This window comes from Salmo salar, chromosome ssa06 (genome assembly GCF_905237065.1).
Source record: "Salmo salar chromosome ssa06, Ssal_v3.1, whole genome shotgun sequence".
NCBI classification, from domain to species: domain Eukaryota; kingdom Metazoa; phylum Chordata; class Actinopteri; order Salmoniformes; family Salmonidae; genus Salmo; species Salmo salar.
The window spans coordinates 10,591,479-10,607,723 of record NC_059447.1 but is presented as its reverse complement, the minus strand read 5'-3'; the positions used below and the strand labels follow the sequence as shown (position 1 = coordinate 10,607,723).

Below are 16,245 nucleotides of genomic sequence, written 5' to 3'. Positions count from 1 at the left end.
TGTCTAACTGACTTGGAGCAAGTCTCTTTGCTGATACCGCATTTGACTTTGAATGTGATTTTGCGTGACCTCAGCTCATCCAATGCGAAAACCGGGCCGACCCATCTTGGTAGGGGTGTTTCCCACTTATCAACCAAAGGCTCATTATATTTGAGTATAACAGATAGATTGCGCAAAAATATATATAAACAAATATTAACAGGCCCATGGGTTGCCAGTCATGTCACCTTTTCACTGTTTTATTTGGATATATATATATATATATGAAAAAAAGTGTGTATCAATTTCGAGCAGCCCACCCAACAAAAAAATGGTCCATTCCATCTGTTTTTTGCCAGACGGCCAATCCCCCAGTGTGTCTCTGTGTGTGTCAGTAAATCAGTGTCAATAGAGGCGATCCAGTCTTGTTTAACCATGTGGAACAGGGTAGGGCCACTTCGACCAACTGATGTAATATCTCAACGTGACTACCTCCTAAATACCACCCTATTCCCTATGTAGTGCACTACTTTAGACCTGAGCCCTATGGCCAATGGCACCCTATTCCCTATACAGTTCACTACTTTTGACCAGAGCCCTATGGTCAATGGAACCCTATTCCCTAAACAGTTCCCTACTTTTGACCATGGCACAAAGGAGTCTGATCCAAAGTAGTACATAATATGCAACAGGATCTCATTTGGGACTAAGACTTTGTCTTGTTAGAATGTAAAAAAACATATGCCTCAATAAATATAGTATTGATGATAGAAAAAACATATTGTTCTTAAAATAAATGAATTGCTTGACATGGTGATAGATCAAATAAGAACACTGAAATAGTTGATGTGTTTAGTTTTCTGTCGCTACAAAGAGTGCTTTTAATGAACGATTTTACAGCAGTGTGGGAATAAAAAATTAAATACCCATGGAAAAGAGACCAATTTGTTTATTTTCCACTCCAACCACCCTTGTTAAAATGTAATCTACAACGACACACTGGCTAAGCAATTTCCAAGGAACTTTCCCCTGAATACCACTGTGGGGTTGGTAGCAGCCTTCAGCCTGCTGTATAGTTCAGGAAAACAAACAGTTCCCAAATAATAGTTCGAGCGGGAGCCTAGCTGCAGTGACGAAGCGACGTGCATAGGGCGGTGTTCTCACGTAAAGAAAAGCTTGCGTGTTGCTGTGGAAAATCTGGAATAGTGCTTCTTGTGTCTACAGTGGGATCTGTGCACTAGTTGTGATCACTTCAACTCCTTAACACTCATTTTTAAAGGGAAATTTACCACAGCCTTTGCTTTCTGTAAGTTGATACAATAAGGAATCTTAATTTACCGTTTTTTATTTTCTTTCAAAGGATGAATATCCCGATAGTTTTATTGATTTCACTTCTCCTCCTCCCACTAACGGAATTTATTAACTTTATTCTTGGAGTTTAATCAAGTTGGATTTATTTATTTTCATCTGATTGGCCTACAGCTACGTTTTCAGCAATTAATCGAATTTATTTTTGATAAATTGTAATCGAATCGTTTTTTGGGGGAGTTTGTAGAATTCTTGAATGACTCATCGTTTCATTTTGTCACAGGGCTTCTAGTAATTAACGGTCCTCTCCAGACAGACGCACAGCCGAGCTGCGTTGGTGGAGTTCTCCACAGGCATATGGAGCTGTTTTGATCATTGATTTGCATTTCGTTTTAAATCTCAACTAGGCTACTCACTTGTCGTTTCAAAACGTCTATGGAAACTTTCTAAGTAGAGTGCAACTGTTGTTGATTATATATTTAATTTTTTTCCAACGATGTGCTATCTGCTGCATGAATAAAATTGATGTACGTGTTTAATTGGCTGTAAATATTTTACATTTTTCTCAAAACTATAGTCTTGAGGATTTGGGACATTCCTCTAACTCCGTGCTTTTATCCACTCCAATGTTACGGGATTCATACTTTTCAATTTGAAGTAAACATATGGGTTTGATGAGTAAATGTGGAAATGGCGCCACCTGGTGTCAATATGAAGTACCACTTCAAATAGTTGACGCTGAATCAGTACGGTAGACCCCTGGTCTGATAACTATGGTTCCTGTGTGTTTGTCTCCACTTGTAGATCTATCAGAAAATGCTGCTCATCCTGCTCGGAGTGCTCATCTTGCACCTCATCATCCTGGTCTTACTGTTTGTCTCAACAATTGCCAATGTGAGTAACTATGATATTGTTAACTGTACCCTACTATAATACAATGTGAGTAGCTATGATATTGTTAACTGTACCCTACTATAATACAATGTGAGTAGCTATGATATTGTTGTCTATACCCTACTATAATACAATGTGAGTAACTATGATTGTTGTCTATACCCTACTATAATACCATGTGAGTAGCTATGATATTGCTGCCTACTGTACTATAGCACTGTGTGTGTGTGTGTGTGTGTGTGTGTGTGTGTGTGTGTGTGTGTGTGTGTGTGTGTGTGTGTGTCTCAGTAAGTCAGTGTAATCAATAGGGGCTATCCAGCCTTGTTTAACCATCTGGAACACGGCAATTAACTGATGTGTCAGACCTGGGTTCAAATATTTCAGCATTTGATTGAACCTGAATCACGCCAGATGGGCGTGGTTGCTTGCACTTTTGGGACTACACTATATTATGTGATTGGTTCCATTGTGCCCAGACAAGCTAGATCAAGCTAAAGTTTCTGAAAGTAAACAAATACTATTTGAACCTGGGTGTGGTGATGGGTGTATGTAGTTTTACGATGGACCTGGGAACCACTTGTACTACTTTTAACGGGCTGTGCACATGTTGTGGTGGGGGGGGGGGTTCTTGTGAGTGGGTGCATCTACACAGGCAGCCCGATTCTGATCTTTGGGATCAATTATTTGCCAAACCGCTGAAAAAAATATCTGAATTGGGCTGCCTGTGTAAACACACCCTTTGTGTGTGAGTTGAGTTAATTGAGTATGTATGTTTTAAATCTGTACGATGGATGTGGCTGGGTGTTCTGTGTTTTAAAGCTGTATCATAGATGTGGCTGGATGTTCTGTGTTTTAAAGCTATATTATGGATGTGGCTGGGTGTTCTGTGTTTTAAAGCTGTATCATAGATGTGGCTGGATGTTCTGTGTTTTAAAGCTGTATTATGGATGTGGCTGGATGTTCTGTGTTTTAAAGCTGTATTATGGATGTGGCTGGGTGTTCTGTGTTTTAAATACAAACTATAGACCCCTTTCTGTGTTTGCAAACATTGCTGCACGCAAGTTGGTGGCAGAACAAGGCGGAGTTCGTATAGAACGGCAGCAAAAAAAGCCTTAATTACATGATGCTTACGAGTGACTTTCACACTACTTTTGGATTCTAATTGGATTTTAAGACTCGTATGAATGTCCTGCTTAATATAATGTTTGTGTCATCGTCGCAAATCAACTGCCTTACACTTTAAAAACACTTCAACTTCAACCAGTAAAATGGCTCTTTGGCTAGCTTTCGCTACAAACGATATCAATGAGCGTTAGCAATTCTAGCTAACAACTGCTTAGCGAGTGTTCAAGCAATGATCAAAAGATCATTGTAAGCATCTGAGAACCCCAAAAGTTATTTTGCTTAGAAGTAATAAACACTTATATCTAGGCTATGTTGAATGGGCATAGATAGAGATGGCTTTCTACTGCAGCCAAGTGTCGCGCGCATCTGTCTGTGATGTCAGTGTGTCGTGTACTGAAAAATAGTCTATGAATGTGGCTGGGTGTTCTATGAGGAATGCAGTGTTGTGTTGTGGGTGTGTCATTTACATTCATTGTGTTGTGGGTGTGTCGTTTATATTCTTTGTGTTGTGTTGTGGGTGTGTCGTTTATATTCATTGTGTTGTGTCGTTTATATTCATTGTCTTGTGTTGTGGGTGTGTCGTTTATATTCATTGTGTTGTGTTGTGTTCCAGGCCTGGACTGTAGGAGGAACCAAGAGTACTGACCTGTGGTACAGCTGTCTCACTACTAACGGAGGATATCACTGCAGTTCTGCCAGCAATGAAGGTTTGTCTAAGACGCTAGCACCAAAGATGGTGGATAAATAACATATTTTACTCAGACGGTTTGAACAAGGTTCCTGTCTGTCTAAGTGGGGCCTTTTCTCTCTCGCATGAGCATGCTTTTCCCACATGAACTCACTGTACCTCCATAATATCTGGCATGCTGACTGTTCCTCCATAATATCTGGCATGCTGACTGTACCTCCATAATATCTGGCATGGTGACTGTTCCTCCATAATATCTGGCATGCTGACTGTTCCTCCATAATATCTGGCATGCTGACTGTTCCTCCATAATATCTGGCATGCTGACTGTACCTCCATAATATCTGGCATGGTGACTGTTCCTCCATAATATCTGGCATGCTGACTGTTCCTCCATAATATCTGGCATGCTGACTGTTCCTCCATAATATCTGGCATGCTGACTGTTCCTCCATAATATCTGGCATGCTGACTGTTCCTCCATAATATCTGGCATGCTCACTGTTCCTCCATAATATCTGGCATGCTGACTGTTCCTCCATAATATCTGGCATGCTGACTGTTCCTCCATAATATCTGGCATGCTGACTGTTCCTCCATAATATCTGGCATGCTGACTGTTCCTCCATAATATCTGGCATGCTGACTGTTCCTCCATAATATCTGGCATGCTGACTGTTCCTCCATAATATCTGGCATGCTCACTGTTCCTCCATAATATCTGGCATGCTGACTGTTCCTCCATAATATCTGGCATGCTGACTGTACTTCCATAATATCTGGCATGCTGACTGTTCCTCCATAATATCTGGCATGCTGACTATTCCTCCATAATATCTGGCATGCTCACTGTACCTCCATAATATCTGGCATGCTGACTGTTCCTCCATAATATCTGGCATGCTGACTGTTCCTCCATAATATCTGGCATGCTGACTGTTCCTCCATAATATCTGGCATGCTCACTGTTCCTCCATAATATCTCGCACCAGAGAGGGAAAAGCTTGCTCTGGTCTACTTATCGTCCCCTCCCGCTCGCCCCCACCGCCCCGCTCCGACAAGACAACATGAGCCAGTGAGATGTCTGGCCCTGGGGCACTCCCTCTGAGGCAACGGCCAATAAGTAGACCAGAGTGGCCCCGCCCCCACCAGACAACATGAGGGTGTGGGGTGTCTTGCTTTCTCTACCGTCTCTGCTAGCACTATCAACTATCCAACTAGAGGACAAACTATCATTATCCACCTAGAGGTCAAACTATCATTATCCACCTAGAGGTCAAACTATCATTATCCACCTAGAGGACAAACTATCATTATCCACCTAGAGGACAAACTATCATTATCCACCTAGAGGTCAAACTATCATTATCCACCTAGAGGACAAACTATCACTATCCACCTAGAGGTCAAACTATCATTATCCACCTAGAGGTCAAACTATCATTATCCACCTAGAGGACAAACTATCATTATCCACCGAGAGGACAAACTATCACTATCCACCTAGAGGTCAAACTATCGTTATCCAGCTACAGGTCAAACTATCATTATCCACCTAGAGGACAAACTATCATTATCCACCTAGAGGACAAACTATCATTATCCCCCTAGAGGTCAAACTATCATTATCCACATGGAGGTCAAACTATCATTATCCACCTAGAGGACAAACTATCATTATCCACCTAGAGGACAAACTATCATTATCCACCTAGAGGTCAAACTATTATTATCCACCTAGAGGTCAAACTATCATTATCCACCTAGAGGCCAAACTATCATTATCCACCTACAGGACACACTATCATTATCCACCTAGAGGACAAACTATCATTATCCACCTAGAGGACAAACTATCATTATCCACCTAGAGGACAAACTATCACTATCCACCTAGAGGTCAAACTATCGTTATCCAGCTACAGGTCAAACTATCATTATCCACCTAGAGGACAAACTATCATTATCCACCTAGAGGACAAACTATCATTATCCCCCTAGAGGTCAAACTATCATTATCCACATGGAGGCCAAACTATCATTATCCACCTAGAGGTCTAACTATCATTATCCCCCTAGAGGTCAAACTATCATTATCCACATGGAGGCCAAACTATCATTATCCACCTAGAGGTCAAACTATCATTATCCCCCTAGAGGCCAAACTATCATTATCCACCTAGATGACAAACTATCATTATCCACCTAGATGTCAAACTATCATTATCCACCTAGAGGTCAAACTATCGTTATCCAGCTAGAGGTCAAACTATTGTTTTCCAGCTAGAGGTCAAACTATTGTTTTCCAGCTAGAGGTCAAACTATCATTATCCACCTAGAGGTCAAACTATCATTATCCAGTTTGAGGTCAAACTATCACTATCCATCTAGAGGTCAAACTATTACTATCCATCTAGAGGACAAACTATCATTATCCCCCTAGAGGTCAAACTATCATTATCCACCTAGAGGCCAAACTATCATTATCCACCTAGAGGTCAAACTATCATTATCCACCTAGAGGTCAAACTATCGTTATCCAGCTAGAGGTCAAACTATCGTTTTCCAGCTAGAGGTCAAACTATTGTTTTCCAGCTAGAGGTCAAACTATCATTATCCACCTAGAGGTCAAACTATCATTATCCAGTTTGAGGTCAAACTATCACTATCCATCTAGAGGTCAAACTATTACTATCCATCTAGAGGACAAACTATCATTATCCCCGTAGAGGTCAAACTATCATTATCCACCTAGAGGCCAAACTATCATTTTCCACCTAGAGGTCAAACTATCATTATCCACCTAGAGGTCAAACTATCGTTATCCAGCTAGAGATCAAACTATTGTTTTCCAGCTAGAGGTCAAAGTATTGTTTTCCAGCTAGAGGTCAAACTATCATTATCCACCTAGAGGACAAACTATCATTATCCACCTAGAGGTCAAACTATCATTATCCCCCTAGAGGTCAAACTCTATCATTATCCACATGGAGGACAAACTATCATTATCCACCGAGATGTCAAACTATCATTATCCACCTAGAGGTCAAACTATCATTATCCACCTAGAGGACAGTAGTGATTCTGCATTCTGTGTAGCCAACACTCTCATCCAACCTCTATCGAATAATGAGATTTTACATGATGTGTCACGATCGTCGTAGGAAGGAGACCAAAGCGCAGCATGGGTATCGTTCCACATCTTTTATTTAAATGTGAAACAATGCAAGACAAACAATAATCTATAAACAAAACACAAACCCGCGATGACAGAGGTGCTACATGCACCACCTCAAAATAATCTCCCACCAACACAGGTGGGAAAAACAACTACTTAAATATGATCCCCAATTAGAGACAACGATGACCAGCTGCCTCTAATTGGGGATCATCCAAAACCCCAACATAGAAAAACAGAAACTAGAACCAAACAACATAGAACTAAATAAACTAGATAAACCCCCCCAGTCACACCCTGACCTACTCTACCATAGAAAATAAGAGCTCTCTATGGTCAGGACGTGACAGTACCCCCCCAAAGGCGCGGACTCCGGCCTCCAAAACCTGAAACCAAAAGGGAGGGTTAGGGTGTGTCTAGTGTTGGTGGCGGTTCTGGTGCAGAACGAAGAACCTTCTCATCCCGCGGATCCTCCAGCATCGGAGGCGGACCTGGTGCGGGACGAAGAACCCTCTCATCCTGCGAACCCGCCAGCATCGGTGGAGGCTCCGGACCGCCGACCGTCGCTGGAGGCTCCGGACCGCGGATCGTCGCTGAAGACTCCGGACCGCGGACTGTCTCAGGAGGCTCCGGGCTGCGGGGCGTCTCAGGAGGTTCCGGACTGTAGGCCGTCTCAGGAGGTTCCGGACTGTGAAATGTCGCCGGAAGCTCTGACTGGGAACTGTCGCCAGAATCTCTGGACTGGGAACTGTCGCCGGAAGCTCTGGACTGGGAACTGTCGCCGGAAGCTCTGGACTGGGAACTGTCGCCGGAAGCTCTGGCCTGGGAACTGTCGCCGGAAGCTCTGGACTGTGAACTGTCGCCGGAAGCTCTGGACTGGGAACTGTCGCTGGAAGCTCTGGACTGGGAACTGCCGCTGGAAGCTCTGGACTGGGAAGGCGCACTGGAGGTCTGGAGCGTAGAGCTGGCACAACCCGTCCTGGCTGAATGCTCACTTTAGCCCGGCAAGTGCGGGGCGCTGGCACAGGACTCACTGGGCTGTGAAGGCGCACTGGCGACACAGTGCGTAGAGCTGGTGCAGGATATCCTGGACCGAGGAGACGCACCGGAGACCAGGAGCACTGAGCCGGCACAACCCGTCCTGGCTGAATGCTCACTTTAGCCCGGCAAATGCGGGGCGCAGGCACAGTGCGCACCGGGCTATGAATGCGCACTGTGGATAATGATATCCAAAACCCCAACATAGAAAAACAGAAACTAGAACCAAAGAACATAGAACTAAATAAACTAGATAAACGCCCCCAGTCACGCCCTGACCTACTCTGCCATAGAAAATAAGAGCTCTCTATGGTCAGGACGTGACATGATGACAGCTTCAGCTCTGTTATCAGTTAATCAGCCAATGAAATTCATTCATATAGCCCATTTTACAGCAACATTGTCACAAGGTGCTTTACAGTAAGCCAGCCTACCACCTATCAGGAGTTAGGCATTCATGTTTTGATATGTTGTGCTACTTTATGTTATATAAAGTTATGCTATACGTATGCAGGGTTGGGGAGTAAAGGCTTACATGCAATCCATTACAAGTAACTTATTACAAAAAACGAACTGTAATCTGTTACTTTACCAGCAAAAACATTGTAATCAAATTACAGATACTTTTGAAAAACTACATGATTACTTCTAGGATTACTTTTAAATTCAGAAAGGATGTTTGACACCGTTCTGTTTTCTCAATGATATTCAAATTAGCTTTGAAAAAAGGCGCAAGTTTAAATTTGTTCCGTCTGAGTGAGTCTGACCACAAGTCAAAGACCACTATGATGACACACCAAATGTGTTTGATGGATCGCGGGAAAAGAGCAGGAATAGGTTTTTGTAGGCTATAGTCCAAGCTATGTCTTCCAATGGTGAGACTGCTGTTAGCATCCAAAGGTTATCCAACTTGAATAAATTCTTGGAGGTAAGGATGACAACAGTGGTGTAGTCTATGGGTGATACTGATATCACTTATTAATGATATCTACATAGCGCATTGATATGAATCACACTGCTGCTCTCTCATTTAGCTATTTGCGCCGTACGGATTGTGGTTGTTGTGGATGGCTGTTCACCAATGTATTTTAACCCAATAACGGTTGAATTGAAGAAGTTTAAGATGCCTATCAATCATTGTTTTTGCAACCAACAATGAATAAAGTGCTCTTGCAACAGCTGCATAGAGCAGATCCCAGCCTGTGGAATAACAGTCTGAGGCGGATCCCAGCCTGTGGAATAACAGTCTGAGGTGGATCCCAGCCTATGGAATAACAGTCTGAGGTGGATCCCAGCCTATGGAATAACAGTTTGAGGTGGATCCCAGCCTGTGGAATAACAGTTTGAGGTGGATCCCAGCCTATGGAATAACAGTTTGAGGTGGATCCCAGCCTGTGGAATAACAGTTTGAGGTGGATCCCAGCCTGTGGAATAACAGTTTGAGGTGGATCCCAGCCTGTGGAATAACAGTTTGAGGTGGATCCCAGCCTGTGGAATAACAGCCTGAGGGAGTTCCTCTCTTCTGTGGCATTGTGCTCCATACTGTCTAAAAGAACTGTGGCATTGTGCTCCATACTGTCAAAAAGAACTGTGGCACTGTGCTCCATACTGTCTAAAAGAACTGTGGCACTGTGCTCCATACTGTCTAAAAGAACTGTGGCATTGTGCTCCATACTGTCAAAAAGAACTGTGGCATTGTGCTCCATACTGTCAAAAAGAACTGTGGCACTGTGCTCCATACTGTCTAAAAGAACTGTGGCATTGTGCTCCATACTGTCTAAAAGAACTGTGGCATTGTGCTCCATACTGTCAAAAAGAACTGTGGCATTGTGTTCTGTACTGTCTAAAAGAACTGTGGCATTGTGCTCCATACTGTCAAAAAGAACTGTGGCACTGTGCTCCATACTGTCTAAAAGAACTGTGGCACTGTGCTCCATACTGTCTAAAAGAACTGTGGCATTGTGCTCCATACTGTCAAAAAGAACTGTGGCACTGTGCTCCATACTGTCTAAAAGAACTGTGGCATTGTGCTCCATACTGTCTAAAAGAACTGTGGCATTGTGCTCCATACTGTCAAAAAGAACTGTGGCATTGTGTTCTGTACTGTCTAAAAGAACTGTGGCATTGTGCTCCATACTGTCTAAAAGAACTGTGGCATTGTGCTCTGTACTGTCTAAAAGAACTGTGGCATTGTGCTCCATACTGTCTAAAAGAACTGTGGCATTGTGATCCATACTGTCTAAAAGAACTGTGGCATTGTGCTCTGTACTGTCTAAAAGAACTGTGGCATTGTGCTCCATACTGTCTAAAAGAACTGTGGCATTGTGCTCCATACTGTCAAAAAGAACTGTGGCATTGTGCTCCATACTGTCTAAAAGAACTGTGGCATTGTGCTCTGTACTGTCTAAAAGAACTGTGGCATTGTGCTCCATACTGTCTAAAAGAACTGTGGCATTGTGCTCTATACTGTCTAAAAGAACTGTGGCATTGTGCTCCATACTGTCTAAAAGAACTGTGGCATTGTGCTCCATACTGTCAAAAAGAACTGTGGCATTGTGCTCCATACTGTCTAAAAGAACTGTGGCACTGTGCTCCATACTGTCTAAAAGAACTGTGGCATTGTGCTCCATACTGTCAAAAAGAACTGTGGCATTGTGCTCCATACTGTCAAAAAGAACTGTGGCATTGTGCTCCATACTGTCAAAAACAAGTGGGGCTTTTATTGCTCAATCTAATTTGCGCTGATTAAAAATAAATGTCCATAGGCCTAATGGAGACATTTTAAAAACACAGAGACCTTTGATAGACTTAAAGGGGCAATCTGTAGTTACTACATCGATTTCAGGACTTAAATGAATGATATACACTGAGTATACAAAACATTAAGACCACCTGCTCTTTCCATGACATAGAAAGACCAGGTGAATCCAGGTGAAAGCTATGATCCCTTATTGATGTCACTTGTTAAATCCACTTGTCAAATCCACGATCATTGTTGAGGAAAGGGAGGAGACAGGTTAAAGAAGAATGTTTAAGCATTGAGACAATAAGACATGGATTGTGTATGTGTGCCGTTCAGAGGGTGAATGGGCAAGACTAAATATGTAAGTGCCTTTGAAAGGGGTATGGTAGAAATGCGCTAGCCGTACCGGTTTGTGTCAAGAACTGCAACGATGCTGGGTTTTTCACGCTCAACAGTTTCCCGTGTGTATCAAGAATGGTCCACCACCCAAAGGACATCCAGCCAACTTGACACAACAGTGGAAAGCATTGGAGTCAACATGGGCCAGCATCCCTGTGGAAGGCTTTCCACAACTTGTAGAGTCCATGCCCTGACAATTTCAGGCTGTTGGTCTTGTTTAATCTCTCAATGTTCATAATGTTTTGTAAACTCAGTGTATGGCCAGCTATGTAAACTCTAACATGGCTCTTCAGCAATAGATTTTGTTTAATGGGTAATCAGATTAGGTTAGTGAGATAGATTAGGTTAGTGGGGTAATCCAAAAGTTACAATAGTGAATACAATTCTGTAACAGACTACATGTAGGAAGTAACCTACCCATCTCTGGTTATATGTCATATTCAACCTCCTCTGTCTCCTCTCTTCAGACTGGATCCAGGCAGTTCAGGCCCTCATGGTCCTCTCAGTGCTGTTCTGCATCTTCTCTCTCGTCTTCTTCATGTGTCAGCTCTTCACCCTGGTCAAAGGAGGACGCTTCTTCTTCACCGCCATCTTCCAGATCCTCGCCAGTGAGTACAACCATTTATAAGGCTTAATGAAGCCTTCATAACCCCTTTATAAAGGCCTACATAGACACTTCATAAAGTTGTTGGTCTTGTTGGCCAGTGAGTATCACATCACATCACCCTGATTATCTAATCTAGCCGGGTCCCCCGGTTTATACAATGTCTTATATTGGCATCAACGAACAATGTTGCTTAGAAGGTCTGGATGGTGAGAGGGTCTGGATGTTGTTCTGTGGGGCTTACCGTCCAGGCAGGAAAATGATCTGGGGGAAAAACTGAATCTGTAAAAGACAGACATGTTATAACTCAGGTCAAAGTGGGAGGCGGCCCCATGTGACCACTGTCCCTTAATACGAGGGTTGGTTAACTGTCTCAATGTTAGGTTCCTTACTACGAGGGTTGGTTAACTGTCTCAATGTTAGGTCCCTTACTACGAGGGTTGGTTAACTGTCTCAATGTTAGGTCCCTTACTACGAGGGTTGGTTAACTGTCTCAATGTTAGGTCCCTTACTACGAGGGTTGGTTAACTGTTTCAATATTAGGTCCCTTACTACGAGGGTTGGTTAACTGTCTCAATATTAGGTCCCTTACTACGAGGGTTGGTTAACTGTCTCAATGTTAGGTCCCTTACTACGAGGGTCGGTTAACTGTCTCAATGTTAGGTCCCTTACTACGAGGGTTGGTTAACTGTCTCAATGTTAGGTCCCTTACTACGAGGGTTGGTTAACTGTCTCAATGTTAGGTCCCTTAATACAGTGGTTGGTTAACTGTCTCAATGTTAGGTCCCTTACTACGAGGGTTGGTTAACTGTCTCAATGTTAGGTCCCTTATTACGAGGGTTGGTTAACTATCTCAGTGTTAGGTCCCTTACTACGAGGGTTGGTTAACTGTCTCAATGTTAGGTCCCTTATTACGAGGGTTGGTTAACTATCTCAGTGTTAGGTCCTATACTATGAGATTTGGTTAACTGTCTCAATTTTTGGTCCCTTAAAACGAGGGTTGGTTTACTGTTTCAATGTAAGGTCCCTTTAAACAAGGGTTGGTTTACTGTTTCAATGTTAGGTCCCTTACTGCGAGGGTTGGTTAACTGCCTCAAAGTTAGGTGCCTTCCTATGAGGGTTGGTTTACTGTCATAATCTCTTAGTTGGAACCAAACTACATCTTGTGCTGGATATATCTCAATTTGCTTTAGTGGGCAGAGGTGGCTGGATTCAAAAAAGCATTTTCTGCACATGGGCATGGAAACTAGCAGATTCAGTCAGCCCCTCCCCAATATAATAACCACGTCTGTTACAAAATATTAGGTGTGTCAACTTGGAACAAATTCATGATCTCCAACAGTCTAAAACTAGCCATGCCTTTTTTTCTGCTCTCCCGTCTCTCTCTGTCCCTCTCTGCTCTCCCATCTCTCTCTGTCCCTCCCTGCTCTCTCTCTCTCTCTCTCTCTCTCTCTGTCCCTCCCTACTCCCACTCTCTCTGTCCCTCCCTGCCTCTCTCTCTCTCTCTCTCTGTCCGTCCCTCCCTGCTCTCTCTCTCTCTCTCTCTGTCCCTCCCTACTCCCACTCTCTCTGTCCCTCCCTGCTCTCTCTCTCTCTCTCTCTCTCTCTCTCTCTCTCTCTCTCTCTCTCTCTCTCTCTCTCTCTCTCTCTCTCTCTCTCTCCTCTCTCTCTCTGTCCCTCCCTGCTCTCTCTGTCCCTCCCTTCTCTCTCTCTCTCTCTCTCTCTCTCTCTCTCTCTCTCTCTCTCTCTCTCTCTCTCTCTCTCACCAGGTCTGTTTGTGATGTGTGGAGCTATAATCTACACTGTAATGAGTCCGGATGGGGAAGAGGATGCTGCGTTCGGCTTTGCCTACGTCCTGGCCTGGGTGTCCTTCCCTCTGTGTCTGGTCAGTGGTCTCATCTACATCGTACTGAGGAAGAGGGAATGAGAAGGGGAGGGAGGCTGAGGTGAAGACCTCACACCACCACCACCAGCAGAACACAGCATTGTGCCCCAGGGTTGGAGTCAATTCCATTAGAATTCCAGTCAATTCAGGAAGTACACTAACATTCCAGTTCTCTTCAATGCTTCTTAATGAGGTTTACTTTCTGAATTGATATTGGAATTGGAATTGACCCCAACCATGCTATGCCCACTGACCACCAGAGGAGGCTGGTGAGGGGAGGATAAATGGCTCACATAGTGTTTGTTTTCCATCAAATACTTTGAGCATTTGATTAGATTATGAGTGTTTGCACTTTTGGGATTATTCCATTGGTTTCATTCTGCCAAGCAAGCTCCATCAAGCCCAGCTAAGGCATTTGTTAGAAAACAAATCATATTTGAACCCAAGTCTACATTATACATACCAATCACAGGTGGTCATGACTGAAGCAGAATCAGTGGAATGGTTTCAAATACATCAAACACATGGAAACCATGGAAACAATGTGTTTGATTCCATTCAATTTGCGCAGTTCCATCTTTTATTATGAGCCGTCCTCCCCTCAGCAGCCTCCACTGAGAGCCATGTGTGAGTAAACTACAGAGGAGAACAGACAATCCATGTTACAGTGTAAAGATGTACATAGTGTCTATGTGTTTAGACATATTTATAACATTTTTTACATGACCTTTTGTACATAGTGTTGTTGAGCTCAGTTCATTGTCAGAGCTTGTTTTTTTCATACTTTCTCCTCTGTGCCAAAGAGATAAAGCTGTGATATCAGCTTTTAGTAACAAAGAGGAAATGTTTAAAACCTTTTAAATGTTTATGTTGCTTTACTATAATGTAGTGTCAATTCCTAGCTTGTCATTGTCATGCCAAACAAGCCAGTTCCATAAATAGTTGTCAAGAAGGCAAGAACAGACTGGCAATCAGGCTACTCAAATCCTTCAGACAAAGTGAATCCACAAACAACATCAGTTTTCTTGATGAAGGAAAATGTGTTTCAGTAGAAGCAACAATTACTACTTTGTCTTTGTACTGTCCTGTATTGTCTATTAAGATTCTGAACTGAAAATGGTGCTTTGTGTCTGCCATTCTACTGTACAGCCTACTTGCTGATGTTGTTATTAATTGATTTTAACAATGCTTGAATTGTATAGCCTACTTGTTTTGTGTTGCCATTAAATGATTTGAACAATGCTAGTGACTGGGGTCCTGCCCTTTCTGTCGAATCTGTAAAAATAAATGTGCCGTTTTTATGTCTATATTCTGATAAATAAAACCGTTGAAAGAAGCTCTACTTGCTTGGCATGCAGGCAGGTCACCCGTGATACAAGTCAGTATTCCACGTCCATCCATGTCTGACGACATCGGGGGATGACGTGGAAACCCACCACTACAGGGCAAGAGTGAGCCGTCTAACCTTCAAGTAGGCTTTGGTTTTGCTAGGGCGTTGGGGACGGGGACGGGGACGGACGTAAGTATCTGCCTCTGGATCCTCTGGTTGCATGTTTGAATCCAGTGATAGAAAGTTGTTTTTGACATTTTTGTTCTAAGCCTATCACAAAGCTTAACATTACCTTAACCATTCTGAGTTAATGTCTAAACTTTACAATTCCGAATCAATGCCTAACCATAACCGAACACTTCGAAATCTGACATTTGAAACAATTTCAAAATTTGATGTTTGAGAAACATGGATGAATGTCTAATTCTGACATGAGACAGTGAGAACTTGTTTTGGTATGATCATTCATCCTCTGAGAACTGGGCTGATTGACAGCTTCAGTACTGATCTGCACCACAGGGTGGCGCTGTAATGCAGAGGTTAACAGCTAAGGAACCCATTTTGCGAGAATAATTGAAAGTCCATCAACAATATGTTTGACACAGTATGCAGCTCTCTCAACAGCTCTCTCTGGATAAGAGCGTCTGCTAAATGACTACAGTGTGCGTGTTACACTCTGCATAGCTTCAAATGCTGACAGATGGGTCCATAAAGAGGTACAGAATACATATCTAGCTGAACCAACCACAGATGGATCTATAATGAGATACAGAATACATATCTAGCTGAACCAAACACAGATGGATCTATAATGAGATACAGAATACATATCCAGCTGAACCAACCACAGATGGATCTATAATGAGATACAGAATACATATCTAGCTGAACCAACCACAGATGGATCTATAATGAGATACAGAATACATATCTAGCTGAACCAACCACAGATGGATCTATAATGAGATACAGAATACATATCTAGCTGAACCAACCACAGATGGATCTATAATGAGATACAGAATACATATCTAGCTGAACCAACCACAGATGGATCTATAATGAGATACAGAA

The 16,245-nt window shown here is 42.8% G+C and overlaps 1 protein-coding gene across 2 annotated transcripts; it reads left to right on the top strand.

The window, feature by feature from the left end:
- Positions 1-1,073: 1,073 nt before the first annotated feature.
- LOC106606327 (peripheral myelin protein 22) lies at positions 1,074-15,083 on the top strand. Of its 2 annotated transcripts, none has more exons than XM_014202479.2 (5): positions 1,074-1,285; positions 2,092-2,181; positions 3,920-4,013; positions 11,820-11,960; positions 13,726-15,083. In XM_014202479.2, exons 2-5 carry the CDS (start codon positions 2,104-2,106, stop codon positions 13,881-13,883), a joined length of 471 nt encoding a protein of 156 aa, XP_014057954.2. In that variant the 5' UTR covers positions 1,074-1,285; positions 2,092-2,103; the 3' UTR covers positions 13,884-15,083. The 2 variants fall into 2 exon arrangements, with proteins under 2 accessions (XP_014057954.2, XP_045575681.1); XM_045719725.1 differs by lacking the exon at positions 1,074-1,285 and adding an exon at positions 1,785-1,814.
- The last annotated feature ends 1,162 nt before the right edge of the window (positions 15,084-16,245 follow it).

Bases quoted from the DNA above. Each gene is read 5' to 3' on its own strand.
- LOC106606327 (XM_045719725.1), top strand. The intron at 2,182-3,919 runs GTGAGTAACTAT...GTTGTGTTCCAG, and splicing joins TTGTCTCAACAATTGCCAAT to GCCTGGACTGTAGGAGGAAC. The intron at 11,961-13,725 runs GTGAGTACAACC...CTCTCTCACCAG, and splicing joins CATCTTCCAGATCCTCGCCA to GTCTGTTTGTGATGTGTGGA.